At 44.7% G+C, this 10,615-nt stretch overlaps 1 protein-coding gene across 1 annotated transcript; it reads right to left on the bottom strand.

Moving 5' to 3' along the window:
• Positions 1-3,220: 3,220 nt before the first annotated feature.
• Positions 3,221-4,740, bottom strand: UBB (ubiquitin B). Its single transcript, XM_081841649.1, has 2 exons — positions 4,583-4,740; positions 3,221-3,983 (listed from the first exon to the last, which is right to left on the bottom strand). The coding sequence occupies exon 2, from the start codon at positions 3,976-3,978 to the stop codon at positions 3,289-3,291; it is 690 nt and encodes a 229-aa protein (XP_081697775.1). The 5' UTR covers positions 3,979-3,983; positions 4,583-4,740; the 3' UTR covers positions 3,221-3,288.
• Positions 4,741-10,615: the final 5,875 nt, after the last annotated feature.

Raw genomic sequence — 10,615 nt, forward strand, 5'->3', positions numbered from 1 at the left:
AGTATCAAGTGAAAACATTTATCTGTAACCAAGCCTTTGGCTGACTTAAAATTCTGTGGCCTTTCAAATGTCTTTGTGGGAGGGGGATTGATTTGTTTTTATTATGTATTTTGTATTCTCATTTTGTATCTTTATGTTGTGATATATGAAGGGCAGTATACATATTTAATAAAATTTCAACAAGCCTTTTAATTGGCTATCCAAATGTTATACTTATTACATTTGAAAATGTTATTACTTTTTTTTAGTACCGGTATATTTTAAATCACTTTAAAGGTATTTATAAATGGAATCAAATGAAGTGTTTCTAAATTTGGAGGACTTTAGCTCTCGATCCTAGTCACAGGCCACAAAAGGCTTTAGAGCAGACATGGCAAACTCGGCCCTCCAGATGTTTTGGGACTACAATTCCCATCATCCCTAGCTAACAAGGCCAGTGGTCAGAGGTGATGGGAGTTGTAGCCCCAAAACATTTGGAGCAGAGTTTGCCTATGCCTGCTTTAGTGTTAAAACCAGCACCTTGAACTGAGCAACTTAACACAGTGTTTGTAGAACTCCCAATATAAAGAGGGAATTGGCTTCCTTTACATCAGCTGAACTTTCTGGGTCATCTTAATGTAGCTTGCAAATCTTGTAACATCTTGGTTACCTTTTATGATGTTCCAGGGGCTATTATCACTTTTATCTCTTAAATGCAGTTTACCCTTGAGCCTGTTAAGCAACACATTATTTCACTGGTCCTTTTGATAGCACAAATTAACTCAGCTACCACCATTACTGGTTAAGATTTCATTCACTTGACTGGCTACAATGTCTAAAGGTTTCAAGCTCACATGATACTAGGATTGACATATAAAGCTTGAAAGAGCCTTATCACAGCCGTATTTTCCATTGGTAGATTCATGGGAGATTGGCAGTAAAAAAGGGCTTAGCAGTAACTTTAAGCTGCTAAACTTTAGGTGGCCTCTAACAAGCGACCTTGTGTTGCAAGCCAGAGGAATCAAGAACACAGGCCAGACAGTCAAGGATCCTCACATACCCATTACCTCACTCTTTTGGCACTTTCTGCAAGCTGTTGCTGCCATCTTTAGCAAGTCTCGAATATTGTGCGATTGGTGCATTAACTCCTCCACTGATTAGTGTTGTGCTTGGAATAGGACCAGGGATACCAGGGTTCAATTCCTCCCTCCACATAAAGCTCCCTGGGAGACATTGAACCAACCAGGATCCCCTTTTAAAGTATTTTTTTCTGATTTTGTTGTTGTAAGCCACTTTGTATAGTTTTAATGGAGCTGTACACCATTGAATAGAGGGACAGAGCCTAGGGGTTGCCAATCAGGTCGGCGGTTCGAATCCCTGCGACAGGGTGAGCTCCCGTTGCTCTGTCCCTGCTCCTGCCAACCTAGCAGTTTGAAAACACGTCAAAGTGCAAGTAGATAAATTGGTACCACTCCAGTGGGAAGGTAAACTGTTTCTGTGCGCTGCTCTGGTTTGCCAGAAGCGGCTTAGTCATGCTGGCCACATGACCCGGAAGCTGTACGCTGGCTCCCTCGGCCAATAAAGCGAGATGAGCACCGCAACCCCCGTCAGCCACGACTGGACCTAATGGTCAGGGGTCCCCTTTACCTTTACACCACTGAATGTATAACACAACATTTGTTAAAAGGTTTTACCTGCAGATTACTGTCAAACCGTATTAGAGCTCAACAGCCCACATTACCAAAGAGCTGTTTTCCAGCACAGGAAAGAATTGGCCTGTGAGATGTTAGCACCTAAACACATAGAGCCAAATGCAAGGCAAATGATTTTCATTGCTGTATTCAGTATTTCAGGCCAGGAACAAAATTTGGACTGCTCATGAGGTATCAAATGTTGATGTCTGTGGTGCAGGAGATTCTGACCAAATTTCAGTAAGAACTTAGATTGGATGGCCATCTGTCATTTATGATCTGGTTAGTTGAGATTCCTGCATTGGACTAGAATGATCCTGGGATCCCTTCCAACTCTACAATTCTGACTGTAGCAAGAGCTCCTGGGTGGGACAACTGCAGGAAAACTCTACAATGACCATAGGTAACTTACGATTTGTCACGAGTTCTGGCAGCAAGACCTCTACTGCATCCTGACACTCCTATATGCTCAGTCAGGAAGCTGCAGAGTGTCAGTTATAACAAGTATATCCAGATATCCAAGAAAAAGTATTTGAAAATAGTGTTATTTAAAAATAAATTTAAGTGGTAAGCAATCTTGCTTTGGAAAGTTTCCCCCCTGCTACCCAAGTGGCTTACAGACTCCAAACCAATAAAAACTTGTCAACTTGAGAGCTTCTAACATTTCACCTGGTATTATTTCCAAGCCCAAATTGTCTTGCTTTGGATCATAAGGCACCATATTCAGCTTTCAGTTTCTGTACCTCCTTGGAGCCATTTTATAGAGTTCCCAGGCAGGCATATGAACCAGCTTTCCTGGATTAGCTTACTTTACTGCACTATTAAGCTCATAGAAGTTAGCTAAATGGATTAGAGACATATGTAGTGCACAGGTGACGAACAAGGGCATGAGAACCTACCAACTGGAATAAAAGATACTCCACTTTGAGCTAGAGCCTCAAGATTGCAATTTAAGGTACTTGAGCAACCGTTCAGCTAAGTGGAGGAAAAACCTATTGTGTCACTGCTGTTTATTAAATAGACTGAAATACAAGTTTGGGGCATTTCCCCAAAGGCCAGCTTCCAATTTACTTCCATTGAGGCAGGGTTAGAGTTGAACTAACCACAACTGTAATTTAACAAGAGATTGACGCCAATTGTTTCCCAGTTTACGCCAGCTATTTGCAATCCCACCATAGGAGCCGATAGCTGTTAAGTGCCAAGAACCACTGCCTGCTTCAATAGCACTGAATCTCAAATTCAATTTACCGGTCAACAGTTCTCCAGTTTGGCTAAAATAAAACCACTCCACATAAGCTGTGCTCCTCTCGCCTTTCAGTCATTAGTGAACTCTTAATGCTTGCATGTATGACTTCAGCAATGCAATCTCATTCGCTGAGGCTGCCTTAGCAATTATGTAAGTTAAAGTTTGTCGACATGATACTCAAACAATTATGCCCCCTGCCAAGTATTTGCCAGATATTGTTCAATGGAATATTCAGCACAAACACCCCCCCGAAACATACTGATGCTAAATCACCAACCACATAAAATGATGAAACAAGTACATATGGGAATGCAACAGCTTTAATGAAACAAAGTGCAGTGAGGTTTACTTGGGTGGTTGTAAGTAGCAAGTTTAAATGCCACCCCTTAAACGTAGAACCAGGTGCAAGGTGGACTCCTTCTGGATGTTGTAGTCAGACAGGGTGCGGCCATCTTCCAGCTGCTTGCCAGCGAAGATCAGCCTCTGCTGGTCAGGGGGAATGCCTTCTTTGTCCTGAATCTTGGCCTTGACGTTCTCAATGGTGTCACTTGGCTCCACCTCCAAGGTGATGGTCTTGCCTGTCAAGGTCTTCACAAAGATCTGCATGCCTCCCCTCAGGCGCAGCACAAGGTGGAGGGTGGACTCCTTCTGGATGTTGTAGTCAGACAGAGTGCGGCCATCTTCCAGCTGCTTGCCAGCAAAGATCAGCCTCTGCTGGTCAGGGGGAATGCCTTCTTTGTCCTGAATCTTGGCCTTGACGTTCTCAATGGTGTCACTTGGCTCCACCTCCAAGGTGATGGTCTTGCCTGTCAAGGTCTTCACAAAGATCTGCATGCCTCCCCTCAGGCGCAGCACAAGGTGGAGGGTGGACTCCTTCTGGATGTTGTAGTCAGACAGAGTGCGGCCATCTTCCAGCTGCTTGCCAGCAAAGATCAGCCTCTGCTGGTCAGGGGGAATACCTTCTTTGTCCTGAATCTTGGCCTTGACGTTCTCAATGGTGTCACTTGGCTCCACCTCCAAGGTGATGGTCTTGCCCGTCAAGGTCTTCACAAAGATCTGCATTTTCTCTGCGGGGGGGGGGGGGAGAAGCAGCACAATTCAGATTTGGAAAAAGTCTCACTCTATTTAAGATGCCCCGACTTAAAACAAAAAGCCAGCAATCAACCCACTGACCAAACAATACCAACTCCGCTTGCCAATAGCAAGGAGCTCCGCCCCCTTCAGACCAACAAGGCAGAAAGAGCAAGGATGCGCGCGCACCCCTAGCCGACGCCTGGCTACGTGACGTCACAGTGCCTGCCCGCGTCACAAGCGCAGGCGCGTTAACGGCCTTCGCCGTGCTGTTTTTCGTCTCTTCCTCGAGGCGGCCATTTTGGACCGCGGCGCCTTTAGGCCTTTTTGGCCAATTCGTACCCGAACTGGCATGCGTACACGTCGAAATGACAGCAACTCTTGAGGACCATATTGTGCCCCCTCGCTTAAAGGCTGATGACCCCTCAAGTACCAACTTCCCGCCCCGCCAATCCACGCCCTCCTCCCTCCAAAGTATCCCTCACGAGCCCAAACACCCTTCAGAAAGCAGCCCTTCCTCCTAGCCTGAAGGCAGCTTTAACGAAGAAGCCAAGCGGCAGAGGAAAAAGGAGAGAAATGAGCCCTAATATCTCACCGCAGAGCTCGAGCCGGTCCAAGCAGACAGCAAATTCCAGGCGAGGAGAGGCGATTTGTTCTAGCTGCGCAGTTGCCCGCGACCTCCTTTTATATAGGTTTTTCGCTGAACAATAAGATCACTCCGCCAAAAGGAAAAAAAACCCAAAAGCCAGCCGACGTAAGGACTATTTTTCCGCCCCGCGCGTGCGCTCTCAAACCGTATGCTGAGAAGGGGAAAAGCAACAGAGGTGACGTCAGGAGCTTTGGCCCCGCCTTTGTCGGGGGTTTTTTAAACTGGCAACGCGGAAGGATAAAACCGCCTCAGCTGCGCTAAGTCATAATTGGCGTTGGGGGAGGGGCAAAGAAAACAATGTGTGAGGAAGAAGCTGAGGCAAAAACCCGGAGTGGGTTATTTTTCGCAAGCCTGGAATGGTTTGTAATAAATACTGTATATAATAATATTGTTCTTGTTATTACATATTTATTTATACCCTGGCTTTTCCCCTGACGGGACTCAAGGCAATTTACAGATTAAAAAAAACTGCCAAAAACAGAAAAATCAGTTCATTTAAAAAATTTCACAATTAAACACTGATAAAATTAAAACTATATACATAAACTTACGCCTGAATGTCCGTAGCACAAGAGTCTGATCACTTTTGGAGGGGCAAGGTTGGGCCAAATAATTCATCCCTCAGCCATGCGCCCCACTAGGCCCATGGCCTCAGCCTAACCTTCCTTGGAGGTTTGTGGAGGAAAAAAGACACAGGAAAAAGACGGGCCTCTCCACCATCTCCATCGTCCCTCAAGGAAAAGCCAGAGAGGAAGGAGGGAGTAGTTGAGGGGACATCTCTCTCTCTCTCTCTCTCTCTCTCTCTCTCTCTCTCTCCCCCCCCCCCCTTTCCAACGCAAAGTTCAAAATTCATTCCTTTCTCCAGTCACAGTTGTGAATATAGGTTCACACGAATATCGTATTCTGCTGGACCTCCTCTCCCCCCAGGAAAACCATAGTAAGGGTTGAGAGAAATCTGGCCACCACCAGAAGCCAAGTGAAGGCCCTCATCCATCTGTCACTTGCTCCAGTGCTTTGCTTTTCCTCCTCCTTCCCAGTTCCTTTTTCCTTTCATGCAATGAGTGTTAGGCTACAAAGACAAAATAAAAAAATTCCTTCCAGTAGCACCTTAAAGACCAACTGAGTTAGTTCTAGGTATGAGCTTTCGTGTGCATGCACACTTCTTCAGATACATGATAATTATTTATCATTATTCAGATAATTATTTGGTGTATCTGAAGAAGTGTGCATGCACACGAAAGCTCATACCTAGAACTAACTCAGTTGGTCTTTAAGGTGCTACTGGAAGGAATTTTTTTATTTTGTTTTGACCATGGCAGACCAACACGGCTACCTATCTGTAACTGGAGGCTACAAAGAGAACAATACAACCAGCCATGTGAACTTTTCTTTGGCCAGCCCTCAATCCAATCAAACAGCTGTTGCTGGGACTACTGCTGATCCTTTTTTCAGAGATCATGTGGGTTGAGATCATGTTTTTGAATTCTTCCCTTCTGTAAAAACTCCATGCCAACAAAAAACCAGCACAACTGTCTACTGAGTTGTGCTGAGTCCAGTACTCTTTCTCCCTCGGGATGACAAACAGCAAAATATCATTATGCTCTTCTCCTGACTGTGGGCTTCCCAGAGGTGACTTGGACCACTGTGGAAACAGTGTGCTAAACTAGATTGGCACTTGGTTTAAGCCGCAGGGTTCTTCCTTATGTTTTTATGTCCCTGGCACCCTACATTTCTAGTTGCGGGAACAGGCATTCAAAAGCTAATTTTCCTGTTTGTAATTTGAGTGACAGAGATAAGTTTCTCTCCCACTCTCAGGGCCAGCCGATGGAAGCTGAATGTTGGAGGAAGATTGAGGACAGAAACGCAGTGCACAGTTCAAACTACAGAATTTGACTCCATAAGATGCAGCAATTGCCACCAACTTGGATGACTTTGCCAGAGGATTAGACGTATTAATGGAGGATAAGGCTATTGATGCGGGTGCCACTGTGGTCTAAACCACAGAGCCTAGGACTTGCCAATCAGAAGGTCAGCGGTTTGAATCCCCACAACGGGGTGAGCTCCCGTTGCTCTGTCCTAGCTCCTGCCAAGCTAGCAGTTTGAAAGCACGTCAAAGTGCAAGTAGATAAATAGGTACCGCTCCGGCAGGAAGGTAAATGGCGTTTCCGTGCACTGCTCTGGTTCACCAGAAGCAGCTTAGTCCTTCTGGCCACATGTTCCAGAAGCTGTACGCCGGCTCCCTCGGCCAATAAAGTGAGATGAGTGCTGCAACCCCAGAGTCGGCCACAACTGGACCTAATGGTCGGGGGTCCCTTTACCTTTACCTGTAAGGCTTTTGAAAGCTTCCAGCCACAACACCTATGGACTGCTTCCGCTATTGGAGGCAGTGCGCCTTTCAATATAATTTGTTGCAAGTCACAAACAGGGAACACTGTTGTGTTCATCCCCTGCTTCTGTGCTTAGGTTGGCGTTGGCTGCTATGAAAACAGGATTCTGGACTAGATGGGCCTCTGTTCTGATCCTAGAAGGATCTTCTATCTCCTGAAAATGTGGGGCTCCGATTTAAACCATTTCATGTTGCTGCACACGTGTAAGACTCAGACATGAATAACGGAGTCTGGATTGTGATAGGAATTTTGAGGTCTTAGATATATGGTAATGTTCATAACCACACATACATAGATCAGCACAGGAAGACCAACCTGGAACCATTTTGATTCCTAAACTAACCAAATGATTTCTCTGCAAGGTCAAAATGGAAAAGCCTCCCCATTGTCTCTTCCTTCACAAATCCTGTCTTAAGGGTATGTCTGTTTGAATAAGGGTGTGAGCCTTATCATTACAAAAGACTGGCCAGGCTCCTCAGGCAATCCAATCAAGTAACCTGCCAGACAAGAAATAAACAAGGACAAGAGAAAAACAATATTGAGATTTCTGTTTTAAGGCCACCTTTTCTGTGATGTATCCGAGGGGTGGTCTTAAGTTACACCCCTTCTGTAAAGTATGTATGATGTTTCTGGGGGGTGGTCTTGATCTACAGGAGGGGAATTTCAAAAGTCTTTATAAGCCCTTGCACAGCATTTTTGTGGGTCCTCCTCCTTTCCTGCATGTGAGGGGAGCACACTGTTGCAACAGATCAATAAAGATCAAGCTTACTAGCTGCTTTGCCTCTCAATAGTCTCTGGTTGGCCTCTGTTATTTTCTCCTACCAATAGGGAACCTATGTAAGGACTCTATATGGGCTCTTGGATATCCCATAAGGGAAAAGGGCATATTTTTATTTACAACAGGATCCAGAATCTACTCCTCCTCTTATTCATGCAGAAGCCATTTCCTCTTGCCTCCTTTTTGTTTATGCCCGAAAGGAAGTAGCTGCCTGAACAGCTGACTAAGCCACCAATAAGCTGAAAAACAGGATCAGCAGCAGCCCCAGCAACAGCTGTTTGATTGGATTGAGGGCTGGCCAAAGAAAAGTTCACATGGCTGGTTGTATTGTTCTCTTTGTAGCTCATGGGGGTTCCCTTTGGAGCCTCTGTGAATTGGAGGCCAGGGCTGTACGTATTAACAAAAGCAGATGCAACCTTCCAAAGTTGCAACAAAAAACCCAAAATACTTCTGAGACTAACTGAGCTTCAGACACGTCTGGTTTTGAAACTGCTTTCCTGTTGACAAATTCTAGCCATATTGGCTTGTTATAGTAAACATACAAACAGTTTAGTCTTTAAGGTGGCATAAGACTCTCACCATGTTTTTGATATTTGCTCATTTACAAATACAGGTTTGGGTCTAGGTCTGAGCATGCAGCACCAGTTTCCCCAAATGCTAACACCATGTCCCACCTGCGAAAACTCAAGACTTTTGTCTCCTTCACTAGCTACAGTCATATCCACGCCATACATTTAAAGCACATTTTGCCAAATAATGAGGAGAACTTGTAATAGGAATTTTATGGTCTTAGATGTATGGTAATGTTCATAAGTGTACCAACCAAGCACATACATAGATCAGCACAGGAAGGCCAACCTGGAACCATTTTGATTCCTAAACTGAGCAAATGTTTTCTCTGCAAGGTCAAACTGGAAAAGCCTCCCCATTGTCTCTTTCCTCACAAATCCTGTCTTAAGGGTATGTCTGTTTGAATAGGGTGTGAGCCTGTGACCTGGCCAGGAACTAAGTATAAAGACTGGCCAGGCTCCTCAGGCAATCCAATCAAGTAACCTGCTAGACAGGAGATAAACAACAACAGGAGAAAAACAATATTAAATTTTCTGTGATGTATGTATGATGTTTCTGGGGGTGGTCTTGATCTACAGGAGGGCAATTTCAAAAGTCTTTATAAGCCCTTGCACACCATTTTTCTGGGTCCTCCTCCTTTCCTGCATGTGAGGGGAGCACCCTGTTGCAACAGATCAATAAAGATCAAGCTTACTAGCTGCTTTGCTTCTCAATATTCTCTGGTTGGCCTCTTGGATACCCCATAAGGGGAAAAGGGCATATTTTTATTTACAACAAACTGTAGTTTAAATGATGCTAGAAATTATAGCTCTGTGAGGGGTAAACTACAGTATCCCAAGATTCTTTGGGGGAAGCCATGACTGTTTGGGATAAATCATAGAAACTTCTTGTCCAACCCCCCACAATGCAAGAATCCCAGCTCAAGAATCCCTGACAGATGGCCATCCAACCTCTGTCCAAAATCGTCTAAAGAAGGAGAGTCCACTACCTTCCCAGGTACTCCACTCCACAGTTGAATGGCTCTTATGTCAGGAAGTTCTTCCTCATGTTTAGTCAGAATCTCCTTTATTGTTATTTGAATCCATTGGTTCACAATCCATGCAAACTTGCTCCATCTTCCACAGGACAGTCCTTCTGATGGCTATCATATCACCTCTTGGGCTTCTCTTCCACAGGCTAAGAATACCTAAGTTCATAACCATTCATCATAAGGCTTGGTTTTCAGATGCTTTATCATCTTGGTTGCTCTCTTTTGTATATAAATGTTCTTTAAATTTATGGTGTGGGTGACTGTCCCAGTGCCCAAACTATTTATCTCTGGGTCCTCCACAAAGCATATGCTATGCGTCCAGAATATAGCAGCCACCAGCCATCAAAACCAACAGAACTCATTTTAAGGAGGGTCAGGAGGGGTCTTGGCCTACCTATTTATTTACCCAGGCTACCTAGTTGTTATTATCTTTGAGTCTCAGCATTCTAACCTGTTACATGTGTTAGTTTAATAGAAAATCATATAAATACTTATAAATTTAACTTTTTGAACATAGCTTTTAATTAAAGCATTTTACATATCTCTAGAAACACACTATTCAACTGTCCACGCTGACTGGGGCAGATGAGAGTTGGAGTCCAGCAACATCTGCAAGGACAGAAGTCCCCCCCCCCCCGAAATAGACTATAGAAGCTTCTGAATGACTTGCTTGTCATTTCATGTTTGGCCTGCGTGCATAGTGCTGAATTATGGCACTGAGAGAAGAGTCACAGCTTTACATAATGGGTTGCTTTGGTCATGTAATTGGTGGGGCCTGCCCAGTGGTTTGACTTCACCCCTGGAGATCATTGTTTCTGAAGGCAGATGAATGCCAACTTTCTTTTTTTTTCTGCCCCAAAGCTTGTTTATTCAGGTGTAAATCAAATGCTCTACCATACGCCGGCAATAAAGCTGATAATATCCAGTTTGCAAAATTGCATGTTTTTCTTAAGCACTTAAACAGGCATTGGGAGCCTTCTGTGATTGTCCCAAATGCCAACCTTCTTATCAAGTTAGATTTGCACCCCAGATTGTAAGACTCCCGCACCCCAGATTGTTAGCCTCCCGCTAATGGCGGTATCCCTCTGAAGCTCCGGAGGGAGTAGCTCCACGAGATCGGGTCCTGCCGCTACAGCGAAGCGGGGACCTCTGAGAATCACAGGCGGGTGAAGCCTGTGAGCGTGGGGGCTCAGTGGGCACTTTTTGCGTCCCCC

Source organism: Podarcis erhardii, assembly GCF_964252035.2.
Source record: "Podarcis erhardii genome assembly, chromosome: 15".
NCBI classification, from domain to species: domain Eukaryota; kingdom Metazoa; phylum Chordata; class Lepidosauria; order Squamata; family Lacertidae; genus Podarcis; species Podarcis erhardii.